The 14,868-nt window shown below is 38.0% G+C and overlaps 4 protein-coding genes across 6 annotated transcripts; 3 read left to right on the forward strand and 1 right to left on the reverse strand.

Annotated features, from left to right (window-relative positions):
* The first annotated feature begins 1,077 nt into the window (after positions 1-1,077).
* Positions 1,078-1,942, forward strand: LOC146507972 (hepcidin-like). The gene is made up of 3 exons (XM_085176804.1): positions 1,078-1,256; positions 1,344-1,430; positions 1,593-1,942. Exons 1-3 carry the CDS (start codon positions 1,173-1,175, stop codon positions 1,683-1,685), a joined length of 264 nt encoding a protein of 87 aa, XP_085032930.1. The 5' UTR covers positions 1,078-1,172; the 3' UTR covers positions 1,686-1,942.
* A 63-nt stretch (positions 1,943-2,005) lies between these two features.
* Positions 2,006-7,190, reverse strand: LOC146507973 (uncharacterized). Its single transcript, XM_085176801.1, has 3 exons — positions 5,588-7,190; positions 4,663-4,707; positions 2,006-4,570 (listed from the first exon to the last, which is right to left on the reverse strand). Exons 2-3 carry the CDS (start codon positions 4,700-4,702, stop codon positions 3,720-3,722), a joined length of 891 nt encoding a protein of 296 aa, XP_085032927.1. The 5' UTR covers positions 4,703-4,707; positions 5,588-7,190; the 3' UTR covers positions 2,006-3,719.
* Positions 7,191-7,329: 139 nt separating this feature from the next.
* On the forward strand, positions 7,330-8,048 carry LOC146507974 (hepcidin-like). Its single transcript, XM_085176805.1, has 3 exons — positions 7,330-7,487; positions 7,575-7,661; positions 7,824-8,048. Exons 1-3 carry the CDS (start codon positions 7,404-7,406, stop codon positions 7,914-7,916), a joined length of 264 nt encoding a protein of 87 aa, XP_085032931.1. The 5' UTR covers positions 7,330-7,403; the 3' UTR covers positions 7,917-8,048.
* Positions 8,049-9,308: 1,260 nt separating this feature from the next.
* Positions 9,309-14,855, forward strand: LOC146507975 (hepcidin-like). Of its 3 annotated transcripts, none has more exons than XM_085176807.1 (3): positions 9,309-9,497; positions 9,595-9,672; positions 9,809-10,789. In XM_085176807.1, the coding sequence occupies exons 1-3, from the start codon at positions 9,411-9,413 to the stop codon at positions 9,902-9,904; spliced, it is 261 nt and encodes an 86-aa protein (XP_085032933.1). In that variant the 5' UTR covers positions 9,309-9,410; the 3' UTR covers positions 9,905-10,789. The 3 variants fall into 3 exon arrangements, with proteins under 3 accessions (XP_085032933.1, XP_085032934.1, XP_085032932.1); XM_085176808.1 differs by lacking the exons at positions 9,595-9,672; positions 9,809-10,789 and adding exons at positions 12,409-12,486; positions 13,237-14,855 and having other exon boundaries at positions 9,311-9,497; XM_085176806.1 differs by lacking the exons at positions 9,309-9,497; positions 9,595-9,672; positions 9,809-10,789 and adding exons at positions 12,138-12,303; positions 12,409-12,486; positions 13,237-14,850.
* Positions 14,856-14,868: the final 13 nt, after the last annotated feature.

The raw sequence follows: 14,868 nt of genomic DNA on the forward strand, positions 1-14,868 counted from the left end.
TTTATACTGTGTATGAAATTTAAACATAGAAGAAAGAGTTTATAGCTTTTCTTTAACTCAACTACAGAAGGGCATTTTCTACAGGACTCAACACTTCATGCAGTGCTTTCAGAATATTGGTTATATGCTTATCTCATCATTCTTAAATGAACTCACAAGTGACATCCACAGTTTGATGGATTGAATCTGAGTATTTAAAAAGTTATTATCTGCAGCAAATAAACATTCGAGATCCTGATCCTTTTTCATCCGTTTGGTTGGTTTAAAGAATTCTTTCATGAGCCATTAAAATTTTTGAAGTTATTATAAGGAAACAACGTATCAAGGTATAATGATATAAATAGTACATATTTTGGTTCTTCATTAAAAGTATCACAATGATGCTTGAAAAAAGAAACTTGGAGTTGCAGAGCAAAGAAACAAACATGGATAATTTCCTGTTTCCGATGCAGTGGAATTTCCCAGTCCCACTGATGCAAGACTGCTCCAGACATAGCTTTTGTACTTTGAGTGCTTGTTTCTCTGTGTGTGAACACTGTCCAGCCCACCCCACAAGAAAGTGGTTATGTAAATGGTTAGATGGATGGGTGGCCATTTTTACAAGTCTAATAAAGGAAAAAGCTACATTTAAAATGACAACAAAAATGCACATTACACTTAAATTAAAAGTTTATTGTGATAAACTTTGCAATACAAGCACGTGGTTGAGACAGTAACTGAGGACATGTTACTAAAACAGTATAATCTCAGAAAATTGTCTGTGACATACAGTTTGTTAATACTGAGTGGTTGTTGGAGCAGAAATCCTCAGAACCTGCAGCAAACTCCACAGATACCGGGTTTGCAATACTTTGCAAAACTCCTCATTTTCCTGTGCTATGAAATTCTGGGAATGGGAAATTCCTGAGGAATGAGAAAATCTGTACTTTTCTCAGTCGGCATGAACTTTGACCTTTTCTTCGGATGTTTAACTATATGGGTTTTCCCTGTCCTATTGATGCAAGCCTGTTCCCGACAGTAGTTTCTGTACTCTAAGTGACGAGGCAGCAGTGGAGCAAATGAGTATAAATACCAGCACCTTTTCCCTCAGTCGACCATCACAAAGGAGCTGACAAGAGTCGACGAGAGAGTCAAAGGATCTGACCACCTTAAACCACTCAAACCTCCTGAAGATGAAGACGTTCAGCGTTGCAGTTGCAGTGGCCGTTGCACTCATGTGTATTTGCATTCAGCAGAGCTCTGCCACATTTGCTGAGGTAACAGACTGTGTTAAATTCATGTAATGTGCTTCTTCTGCATGAATTTGTTGTGAAGATGCTAAGATCTGTTTTCTTTCTCTACAGATACGAGAACTGCAAGAGCTACAAGAGGCTGTGAGCAATGACAGTCCAGCTGCTGAACACCAGGAGGTATCAGCTGACTCATGGATGGTGAGTTTACTTCAATAAATGAATGAAGACAGTAATTGTGAGATCTCTGAAATGCAGGAAGATGTTTAAAATAAACTGTGCACTCACAGCTTCACGTAAAAATAGAGAGAATAAAGTGACTTGCAGCTGAAGATAAACTCTCTGCTCTTCTCTTTCACACAGATGCCATACCACAGACAGAAGCGTGGCATGAAGTGTCGCTTTTGCTGTGGCTGCTGCAATGCTGGTGTCTGTGGATTGTGCTGCAGATTCTGAGAATATCTACCTGCAATTATCACATCAACCACTAAATATTGACTGTTATACATGAAATGATTTGACTGCTTAGCATTTGTTAAAGTCTGACAGTGTTTCTTCATTCGGTCATCCTGCTGTAACAGTGAACAGTGTACCAAGCATTTGGAACTACAGTATGTTATTATATTAAAAAGTTCAGAGTCACTATACTACAACATGTGCTGTTTTTTTCTGTTTCTGTCTGACAAGAATAAAACTTTAATGGAAACCAGTGACATGAAGCTCCTGATGTACAGTTTTTGTGCCGATGTCAGTTAAGAGTTGTGGCCTCATACTCTTGCCCATGTCATATGTGGTACAACCTGTTAATAGAGTCAAGTCATTGATAGCAAAAGTAAAGGGAGCATATTTTCCCATATTTGTAATTATTGAGTACGGAGCATCTCATCATCATTCAATTTTACCACTAATTATGACAAAAATGCAGTAATGTACAATAGCTTTGAGCTGATGGACTGGTTCATTGGTTATTTGAAAGTTAAACCAAGCATACTTTTTTTAAAGAATGTAGAAGTGTTAGATAATGTTTCCTAGAAACACTTTCGATACAAGTTCATTCATAAATGTTTTAGACAATCTTATCTTGACAACTTGTCACTGAATTTATTCGGAGGTGTTTTCACGGTGTGCATATGAAGTTTCTAAGCTGCATGATTAATGCAGGAATCCCTCACACAGAAGAAAAGGAGAGAATAGAAAGATTTCCGTACAGCAGAAATTTGATACTGGACATAATAATAGAAAACATCTCAACAATACTGAGAGACGTTGCACTGTGGTGAAACTGTAAAGTAGGTGTAACACTGTGTAATGCTGTTTCAGATAATATCTGTACTGTATGTGCGCTGCATCCGTTCTGCAGAACATTTAAGCAAAAATATTTCACGACACTTCATAAAAAGCTAGAGTAGCTGTATCATGTGGATGTAGCGTATCACAAGCAGGCTCAAAGCCAGTACAACCAAACGTGATCAAACGTCAGGCCAAGCTGGAACTGATTCCTATCTTCTGTAACTTCTACAACACTGTCCAATAGAGACACATGAATGAAATGCAGTGTCATTAAAAACACTGATGATTTTTTTTCATATTCTTCATGTAATTTAAAAAATGTAATATATTTACATCTGAATAAACTTTTAGGCATTACGCTGACTGATTGATGCAGAATTCCCGTTGGACTGTTCCCATCACGACCCAGGTGATCAGTCTCTCGATAGCTTTTCCTCTGGTTCCTGCTCCCTGCTGACACTCCTAGCTCTAGCCACGTTCTCCATTCCATCTCTTTAAACAAATTCTTATAAATAGTTTAACCATGTGCATTGAATCTGCGTTTGGGTCTAAGCCTTCTATGGAGGGAATATATCTACACAGTGACATCCATTCAATTTTAAATTCAATTCACTTTTATTTATAGAGCGCCAAATCACAGTAACAGTCACCTCAAGGTGCTTTGTATTGTAAGGTAAACTTACAAAGAAAAACCCAACAATCAAATGACCCCCTATGAACAAGCACTTTGGCAACAGTGGGAAGGAAAAACTCCCTTTTAACAGGAAGAAACCTCCAGCAGAACCAGGCTCAGGGAGGGGCGGCCATCTGCTGCAACCGGTTGGGGAGGGGGAAGGAAAACAGGATAAAGACATTCTGTGGAAGAGAGCCAGAGGTTAACAACAAGTACAATTCAGTGCAGAGAGGTCTATTAACACATAGTGGATGAAGAAGAAACACCCAGTGCATCATGGGAATCCCCCAGCAGCCTATGCCTAATGCTGGACATACACTGTGTGGCCCATTTTGAGCCGATTTTTCAGTCATGCACCTACGAACTTCTAACCCCTGCGAGTCAATCGGACAGTTTGAACAGGAGCTGACTGAAAAAATTGCAGTGTATGCCCAGCTTATTGCAGCAAAACCAAGGGAGGATTCAGGGTCACCTGAGTAGGCCATCAGCCTACTAAAAGGATACAGAAAAAACCCGTTGAAATAGTGTTAGTTGTCATCACTGGTGCTGGTGGACTCATTTGAACACCTCCGAAATTTGCAAACACGCAAGTATTCCTCTTCTTCCTCCAAATCCTCTCGGGACCTTTTCCTCGAGCCTCCAGTTTCATGGTTGTCAGGCTCTTCATGTGCGTCTTCAAAAAGTTCATCACTACTGCTCTCAGAGTGATCATACACATTTGAGCTGTTCCCTGAATCAGAGTTTGCGAGCCTGGATTTTTTGCTATTAGGCTCTTCTTCATCTCCATCTTCCTTTCTGGACCTTTTCGTGGCTCCAACAGGCAGCGGTACCTCATCAGCAATATTACCAAGATGAGGACAGCCCCCGCTATCAGTGTCACAGGCAGAGATGAAGTCAGTGTCATCATCAGAAAACTCCTCGCTCCATCTGATTCTTTTGTTTGGTTCCACATCTTTCACATCCATCTCTCTAGACCGCTTCCTGGATACACCTGGCTGAGGATCCTCTTCTGGGATGTACGGGTGAACATCCTCACAGTCTTCAAATGCCTCATCAGAATCGTCATTTTCAATGCCGACAACAACAACAGCATTATGATCATCATGCAGTTCATTGTTGTCAACATTGGCATTATTGTCTCTCCCATTAATATTGTGATTGTTTACATTGTTGACATTGCTGTCATTGACATTGTGAAAGTCAATGTATAAGACATCATATGGATCCTCTAATTCATCTAATAGCTCAATCAGTCTCCAAAAAAAGATATCATAGAGAAAAACACAAAGACGGTCCACTAAACCCCAGATTCCACCAATAGGTTCATAAGCTCCCTCCTGATCTCCTCCTGGAAACATTTCTGGGTTAACCTGTCGGCCTGCAAGATCATTTTATCTTTTAATTAGCATTCATAAATATCTGCTGAAAATCAGTTTTTTATCAATTTCAAGACTGAGTACATGTGCTTACCATTATGGTTATTTTGTGATCGATCTCCGCCTCCATTCATTTTGACTACAAGGAACAGAAAACAACAATGATCACTAAACCTCAACTCAGAATGTTCAGCGAATTTCCTTTTTTTGTGATAACTTTAGGCTACGTCAACACGTCCACGGGCATCTTTGTAAACGGAAATTTTCCTTTTTCATTTAAAAAAAATCCCGTCCACATGTGCAGTTTTGAAAAAATATCTCCTTCCACATGTAAACCCTAAAAACAAAGTCAGGAACATGCCAAATCCTAACCGTGTAGAAATGTTGGCCAATCAGAAGTCTAGAAGCCTGGGACCTCACAAAACCTTACGTACTTCTGAAAGGTTTTTGTCTTTTTCTGGAAAGGCAGCTAATGTTGTGTTACTTTCAAGTGCCTTCATCATTTCAAATGTTAATAACTAAAGACAGCATTTTGGCTGGTATAGACTCACAACTTTGGAATGGACAAAATGCATATAGCATACATGAATGTCATTTTTTAAAATTACATTTATTGCAAACCGACGTCAGGATTTGGGTTGTGAGAGCGTCTGTGTTGAATGATGCTCACTCTGATGCCTCTGTCTTTCTAAATGGAGGGACAGTAACTGTGTGTGTTTATGTAAGCGTGTAAAAACTGCAGATACTAAGATAAACAGCAGAGCTTCTGTCACTCTAAGATATGATTAAGAACATTTTCTAATTTATGTATAATTTGTCAAATATTACAACAGCTGACAAATAGTTAAGTCTTCATTTGTTTTCCTGAATAATAGATCCACATCATCCTCTCTATGATGTAAAATATAGTCTAGATTTGCACAATGTAAAGTACATAAATACTGTCCTGGCAGGCAGGAAAATCAGGCTTTATATTTAAGTAAATGATCTTAACTCTATAAAATGAAATTTGAGCTTACTTTAGTTCTTGGTAAATTACAGAGCAGTTAATCCTCAGGGAAATGTAGAAATTTCACTAAATTGTCGTCTTCTTTCATACGGTTGCAGTGTCTCTTCAGTTTTGTTTTCATATGCTGATGTTTTCATTCAAAACATGTTTAAATGCTGTGATGTCATTTTAGCATCATAGACTGCAGAATGTACATAGATTTGTATCTGTATGCACAGATTTTGATATCTTTTATATGGAGACAAAATATACTTAAGACAGAAGTGAATCTAAAAAACTAAAGCAGTCAATGTATTTTGTTTTTTTTATTCTAATAGTTACTGTAAAGTTCTACTCTAAGAGATTCATCTTGGCCTTCGTGCAGGATTAAAGCTCAATAATGAGTACACACACAAAATATAATACATTTCTTTATGATTGTTAGGCAAAAACAAAGAGAACCCAAAGCTATCAAAACATATATCCACAGTCTTATTCTTGCTCTGCTCCCTAATTTTCCCCTGGAGGCATCACTATGGCAACAAAACAACATGCATTAAATGACGTTCCAAACAACAACAACCAAACTGTTTTCAGTGCTTAATATTTAACATGTCTTCATTATAAACTGTATTTGTACAAATCAGTGATGTTGATGTGCACAACCTGGGATTCAGACATCGGAGGGTTAATCCAAAAATTAGGTTTACATTTTTGTTCATGACAGTGCAGATTTCTGACGTTTTGTGTACTTTAAGCATTTAACAATTTGATTATTTTCTAACATAAAAACAGTGTGAAACTGAAGTTACACCTGTGTTTGTAAATGAACTGCCCCATGTTGTGTAGCTTTCTGGATTTTATACTTATTGGGCTACATGTTTATTTATTATACAGTCTATACACTACATAACATCAAAACTCACATGTTTTATGTAACTAAAGTGTTTAATTATGTGGGCTACAGACAATAATCAAGTTATGGACTCTATGAAAAATGTGTATATTTATTGCATTTGAATCATTTTAACCATATGTAACCACCTGCGTATGTGTTTGAAATAAAAATAGAATATTTTGGAGAGTCTCCCCCCAAAGTCAGAACACTTTGGTGTTCGGTTAAATTGTGATTTTGAATCAGTTACAGGGGTTACTGTGATCATGAATGCTTTTCTCTCTATGTGTTAACACTGTCCAGGATATACCCTTCCTGTAGCCCTATGGCAGCTTTGGTGGATGGACGGATGGATGCATAGCAGTCAGTTTTACAAATGTAACAAAGGAAAAATCGACATTTAAAATGACAACAAAAATCCACATTATATCTAAATGACCATAAAGTTTATTGTGATAAACTGTGTAATATAAGCATGTAGTTGATGCAGTAACTGGGGACACAATGTGACTAAAACAGTATAATCTCAGAAAATTGTCTCTGGCATACAGTTTGTTAATACTGAGTGGTTGTTGGAGCAGGAAACCTCAGAACCTGCAGCAAACTCCACAAGTACGAGGGTTGGAATACTTTGCAAAACTCCTCATTTTCCTATGCTATGAAATTCTGGGAATGGGAAATTCCCGAGGAACGAGAAAATCTGTACTTTTCTCAGTCGGCATAAACTTTGACCTTTTCTTTGGATGTTTAACTATATGGGTTTTCCCTGTCCTATTGATGCAAGCCTGTTCCCGACAGTAGTTTCTGTACTCTAAGTGACGAGGCAGCAGTGGAGCAAATGAGTAGAAATACCAGCACCTTTTCCCTCAGTCGACCATCACAAAGGAGCTGACAAGAGTCGACGAGAGAGTCAAAGGATCTGACCACCTTAAACCACTCAAACCTCCTGAAGATGAAGACGTTCTGCGTTGCAGTTGCAGTGGCCGTTGCACTCATCTGTATTTGCATTCAGCAGAGCTCTGCCACATTTGCTGAGGTTACAGACTGTGTTAAATTCATGTAATGTGCTTCTTCTTCATGAATTTGTTGTGAAGATGCTAAGATCTGTTTTCTTTCTCTACAGATACGAGAACTACAAGAGCTACAAGAGGCTGTGAGCAATGACAGTCCAGTTGCTGAACATCAGGAGGTATCAGCTGACTCATGGATGGTGAGTTTACTTCAATAAATGAATGAAGACAGTAATTGTGAGATCTCTGAAATGCAGGAAGATGTTTAAAATAAACTGTGCACTCACAGCTTTACATAAAATTAGAAACAATGAAGTGACTTGCAGCTGAAGATAAACTCTCTGCTCTTCTCTTTCACACAGATGCCGTACCACAGACAGAAGCGTGGCATGAAGTGTCGCTTTTGCTGCGGCTGCTGCAATGCTGGTGTCTGCGGATTGTGCTGCAGATTCTGAGAATATCTACCTGCAATTATCACATCAACCACTAAATATTGACTGTTATACGTGAAATGATTTGACTGCTTAGCATTTGTTAAAGTCTGACAGTGTTTCTTCATCTGGTCATCCTGCTGTAACAGTGAACAGTGTACCAAGCATTTGGAACTACAGTATGTTATTATATTAAAAAGTCACTATACTACAACATGTGCTGTTTTTTTCTGTTTCTGTCTGACAAGAATAAAACATTAATGGAAACCAGTGACATGAAGCTCCTGATCTTTTTGTCCAGTTTTTGTGCTGATGTCAGTTAAGAGTTGTGGCCTCATACTCTTGCCCATATAGTATTTGGTACAACCTGTTAATAGAGCCAAGTCATTGATAGCAAAAGTAAAGTGAGCAGCTTAACATTAACTGTCAAAAAATGTCAAAAAAATTATTACTAGTGCTCTTTCATAAAGTGATCATGAAGATATCCTTTGGTGTTTTTCAAAACTGATGTTGTTTCATGAAGTTTTTCACAATTTTTTCACTATTTCACCATTTTCATGAAAAACTAAGGTTTTACACTCACAGCATTATTCAACTTTCTATAGATATGTTACTCAAGACGACAATATTTTTGAATAGGACAGAACCACAATGAGTTTTACATCTGGTGGAATTTTCCCATATTTATGATTATATGAGTAGGGAGCATCTCATCATCATTTAATATTACCACTAATTATGACAAAAATGCAGTAATGTACAATAGCTTTGAGCTGATGGACTGATTCATTGGTTATTTGAAAGTTAAACTAAGCATACTTTTTTTAAAGAATGTAGAAGTGTTGGATGCTGTTTACTCAAAACACTTTCTATACAAGTTCATTCATAAATGTTTTAGACAACCTTATGTTATCTATGCCATTAAAACTCTGTATGTAGATCTATGTTATAGTTAAGTTTAAAGTCTTGTGACATCATTAAGTCTTCCAGTAATTTACATCAGTGTGAATCATGGATCAACCTTCACTATTTTTGTTATTTCTACCAGTTTTTATCCTACTGGGACATGTATTATTATAAGGTCTTTACCTCACTGTTGTCATCATTTGGTGCAACATAAATAAACTGAATTGAACAGAATGTGAAAATGTTATATTGAAAAAGTCTCTTTTGTACAGTGTTTCAAAATGATATACAATGTTTTATAGTGACATGCAAATCATTTATGCTTATTCATGTTCATAATAATGCATCACTATGGGCAAGAGAATTTCCAGTTCCTCAGAAATTTCCACTCCCCGGGGTCACATAGGAATTATGGGAAAGTTAAGGATGTTGCAAGCTTGTTCCTGAAATCAGGTAGAGTAAGAGCTGTGACTGACAAGGCCGCAGGGGCCCAAATCAGTATAAATATCAGCACTTCTGCACACATTAACCATCAGACAGAAGGACTCAGCTCACAGCAATCATCCAGACCAGGAGAAAGAGTCAAACTTGAGCCTCTCAAAGCCTCCTAAGATGAAGACATTCAGTGTTGCAGTTGCAGTGGCCGTCGTGCTCACATTCATTTGTGTCCAGCAGAGCACTGCTGTCCCAGTCACTGAAGTAAGAACTTGACTTTAACCAGTGTATTAGCTTACAAGCTGCAAATGTTTGTTTCAGTGCTACAATGTGGTTTCTACTGCACTCAATTCATTAACAGGAGCAGGAGCTGGAGGAGCCAATGAGCATGGACTATCCAGCAGCAGCACGTGAGCAGATATTAGTGGACTCATGGAAGGTAAGTAACACTAACTGAGTGAATGTGGCCAAATTACTTCAGCTAAATGAAAGTGTTTTTTAGAGCAGGTGAAAATAAAGAGCAGTGATGCTGCTGCAGATGAACTCCGTGCTCATGTCTCTTGTGTTTCCCACAGAAGTTGTATAACACCATACACAGGCCTGGCATCAAGTGTCGCTTTTGCTGTGGCTGCTGCACCCCCGGTATCTGTGGAATTTGCTGCAGGTTCTGAGGATTCCTGCTCCCACAACCACTCAATATTAACTTATGAAGCTTTAAAATAGTCAGTTTTAACTGTGTTCATAGGATGAAACATTTTGATTTGGTAAGGTTGTATTGTCTATGTCTGCAATGATGTGACTGTATCAACATATTTAATCACATGTGTGTACTCATTAATCAAGTCTGTCAAATAATAACATTAAACAGTACTTCAGAATAATTCTTTTGCTCTGAAAAACAGATTTTATGACACTACAGCTGATAAAGAGCAGCTTTAAGTTCAACAGAAGTTAGACTAAACACGAAGTAGAACATTACTTCAAGTTACATTTTTACATGGATGGCCTATAATTTGAATTATGTAGCACTACATAACATTTTATATAAATATAATATAGACAGTTCAATCGTTACTCAGTAGTACTTCTCACAGTATAAGGACACAATGGTATATGACAGCAAATGTGCTATGAAGTGTTGATTCATCCACTTTATGCTGTAACTACATTTATATAGATGGCAACAGCTGAAAGCAGTAACCAGCTAAACTGGTTCCTGCCTGGCAAAAGTCTGTATTTGTGCGTCAGCACTTTAGACTTTAGCCTCTCCATGCTTGGGACCTTATATTTATGGCATTGTTGTTTGGGGTTTTTTGATTTAGAAGTTAATTTATAAATTTAACATGGAAGTCTATGGGGACTGGCTTGTTTTTCAAGCAGAAAAATAGTACCAGCTAGTGGTTTTTGGCAATAACATCTTAGCTTTATTTTTTAGCCCTGGAGTTTGTTTGTTTTTTGTCAAACATTTATATAGACTCATTATGGAAATAAATTGAATTTATATATTTATATACACAGGCTCTAATATATCAATAAATTCAAGCTTTTGCAACTAATTCTTGTTTTAAGGATATTTTCTGTACAATCATTCCTGGAAAAACAACAGTTCAAAGAAAGCATTAAAAGCCCAAAGTTACCACAACATTCATGCCCATGATGAGTGCATGTAAACTTTTGACCACATCTTTATTTCCCATACAAATCTTTTGATCTGATGATGGATTAGACTTTCTCGTTTTGTTTCCATTTGTTGTTCTTAACAAGTTGGTTAACAATTCACAGTGTAGGTTTGGCTGTTATGTAGCTGATCATTTTCAGTGATCATTTATTGGTGTGAAGTGTTCAAATGAAATTTGATCACATTAAGTAATGCATAGGGGGGAGAAGAGGGGGACTACTTTTATCAGGACTTAGAAGAAAAAGGTAAACAAATCCTAGCTGTGTGATCTCCATTAATGACAACACTGCAAGAAGCTCTTATTTTCCTGCACAGGTACTAAAACACTGCACTCATTACTCCAGTGCTGAAAGCATTACTCCTCAGGGGCTGGAATCTTTTTAAAAATAATGAAATCATCCATCAATTCATCAATATATTCGAGGGGGATTTGTAGCTGCAGTGGTCCTTGCAGCTACTATAAATGAGACCAAAAAATGAAGTAATTATTCTTTATAGTCCTAAAAAAAAAAACAGTTAAAAAGGCAGAATGTATTCCTGCAGAGCCAATAATCCTACTGTTGTTGTTGACACAGATGTGCTCATTAAGATAACAGGTCAGAGGGGTCACAGTACATGAGACAGAGTGGAAATAAGGGATTTTGGTTATTGCACAAGATGTTTAGTAAAATTCAAAAGACCCTTTGAACCTTTATCAGAGTAAACACACTGTGCACTCCTGTCATTATTGATTTTGGTATTTCCCTACAATTTATTTCCTTGAACAGATTTACATTATTTGAAGTGGTTGTAATAGAGTGACAAAATTTAAAGATAAGCCATTTGCTCTGTGTTTAAGTTGACAGTTACATGACATTTGATACTGATCTGTTGAAAACTGGAAAGCCACTCAGTCTAGCATCTTCTTATAAGAAAGTTCCAAGCACTGGACACATTAATTTGAAATAATAATTAGTGTATTAGTAGCATAGTGCAGAATATAGATGGCAAACTGTGTGCTGTATTAAACTGTTGCACTCGTGAAAATTAAATACTATGGCTGAATTAAGGAATTAAGATTATTGAACAAATACTGTTCGCACCAGTGCAAAGTACTGAACATTTTGTTGTTCGGGAATTTCCTATTACAATAACCAGCATCATTTAAGTAGTGTTGCAAGTCTTTCCCAAGAGGGAATAAAGTACTGCCAGTGACAAGGTAACACTGTATAAATAACAGCATGATCAGCAAACAGAGCCATTATGCTCAAAAGCGCTGATAGCAGAAACGAAAAAATTCAACTACTCTGACAAGTTAAACTGCTGAAAATGAAAACATTCGCGTCTGCAGTCATCTTGGCTGTCGCACTAACTATTTACATTGAGGGGAACGCTGCCTTCCCATTCACAACAGTGAGTAGCCTGCTTGATGTAAATTGAGATTTATTCCTTTTTATTCAATGCTCATCAGCTCTGTGTGTTTTACTGTGTTTCTGAATGTATGCAACTAATCAACAGGTGGAAGACGCGGAGGAAGAAAAGAGCACTGATGATCCTGCTGCAACGCAAGAAGAGACGTCAGTAGAAACATGGATGGTATGCTGAGTTGATCAAATACTTAAAATAAGTCATGGAGCTTGAGTTCATTCAATTTCTAATCTACAGTGCTTTCAAGTAGCACAATTTGACAGGGCAATTTTTTTTTAAATTTAGGGTGCATTTTCAGTACCCAAAAAGTGCTTCAATGAAGCAAAACAAAGGAGTAGAAAAACTGAAGTTTTAAAGGATAAAAAGACAAAGAAAATATACGTCAAGTGTATTTGAGGAATTAATAACTGAGATATTTTAGAGGAAAGGACCAATCTTACATGGAGAGGGCTGTATTACTGTATCATTACCCCAACCACCCTATATTACACTGTAATTACACATTATTTTGGTGTCCACATTGTTGCTAGAAATATGTGCCAGTAAACATTGGATTTAAAGCCACTCACACTAAATAAAAACACGGTAGAATTTCGGTGTCTTCTTTCCTTTAAAACCTCTAGTTGTCACAGCCCTGACGTACTGTGCCTACACCAGTATCTGGGGAAAATTAAACTCTAGGTCAGGAAAATTCAATTCAATTCAGTTTATATAACAACATATCACAGCAACTGTCACCTCAAGATGGTTTATATTGTAAGGTAAAGACGATACAATAAGACAGAGAAAACCCAAACAATCAAACAACCCTCTGTGAGAAATCACTTGGCAACAGTGGGAAGCAAAACTCCCTTTTAACAGGAAGAAACCTCTTTGATGTATTTATTGTTCAGACGTATTTCAATTTTTTTTTCACAGATGCCGTTTGACATCGGAGAGAATCGCGACACTAGCCCCGTCAGATGCCATCATTGCTGTGACTGCTGCCTGCTCAGTGGCTGTGGCATATGTTGCCAGTGAGGCTCAGATTTGAGTAGCTTCCATCAAAAGCAGCTTTACTTTCTCATCTTCAGCTAAAAATATGATGTATGTATTTATCCATGCTGTATTTACTATTATGTACAATAAACAACTGTGATGATCAGAAAGAGGGAGTGTCTAGGGACAAACAACAGAGGCGGCTATATTTTCCGCGGGTGGTCTGCTGTCCAAGTGCAAACCAGGCTCAGCTCTGCAGTGGTTCACTTATTATCCAGTACAGAACATGGAGGTATGGCATCCAGCCATGGTGGTGTGCATGCTATTGTGTTACTTTCAGCATGGCTGGATCGTGCCTCACTGTTATAATGACCACAAAGGTCAAATAAATGATGCGGTGTTAAACCGGTGTAGAAATAATTAGGGAACACACAGACTCAGGCAGTCTATCTGACAGAGTTGTGAATGGATGGAACAATATGCAAAGAAGTCAACAGATTGCAAGTGACATGCAGAACAATGGCAAACCCTGTGGTTGCTGTTTAAGCCTGTGTGATTACAATTTAATTACCCCCAATACACACAGAAGTGCAGATACACAAAGAAAAACACACACATTTGCTTACACGCATGCACAGACTACCAGTCTGGAGCCTGGTGGACTCCTGCTCTGATCCCACCCTCATGCAGCCTTGCAGGGGGCTGAGAGGCATGCCAGGCTTGCCTCACGTCCAGACGGATGCCCGTTGTACGCCCCCATACCGACAAAGCTGCTGCCAAACCACACAAGGAGATAGTAAATGAGTGCACAGGGCTCTGTTCAGCTTCCTTACACACACAGAGACACGCACACACACACCATGTGGTTTATTTTATCTGACTCATACCCACATACACATATGAGGCACAGTGCAGGCAGGTAGCAATTAGGGCCCTGTTCATCGGTAAATGCAGTACACTACGTCTATAAATCTTTTAAACTAGTGATATTTAAGTGTGTAAACTAAACTTCTCGGGTGGTAAGATGAGGAAATCACACAGTGCTGCTTTTTGTTGGTGATTTGATTTGCAGGGGATGGCGTTTAGCCAGAAAAATAATAATAATCACACAAAAGAAAGTCACTTTAGATCTTTAAGACAAACACAACTGGAACAAAGAGTTTTATGTAGCACATAATTACTGGGCTACAAACTCTTGACCTGCAACACTTGCTGAAATGTCTGGAAATAAACATAGGCATCACAATTCAAAGGGGATGCCAGCCCATCTGATACTAAATGTAATTTACAAATAGTCAGTAATTGTTATTTGAAGGTTATTGACCTGCCCGTGATGTCAGAAAGCCCCGCTTTCTGTGTCTGCACTGTCTTGTGTCTGCATTGTTCTGTCTGCTGTTGCACTGTTTTTTGCAATTTTTGCACACTTGCACTTTATGCAGTCATGTAGCATGGTCTTGGAGGAACGCTGTCTCGTTTCACTGTGTACTGTACCTCTGTATATGGTTGAAATGACAATAAAGCCGCTTGACTTGACTTCAGCAGGGGTTAAAAATATAAATTATGTGCTTTCCA

Source organism: Neolamprologus multifasciatus, chromosome 11 (genome assembly GCF_963576455.1).
Source record: "Neolamprologus multifasciatus chromosome 11, fNeoMul1.2, whole genome shotgun sequence".
Lineage (NCBI taxonomy): Eukaryota > Metazoa > Chordata > Actinopteri > Cichliformes > Cichlidae > Neolamprologus > Neolamprologus multifasciatus.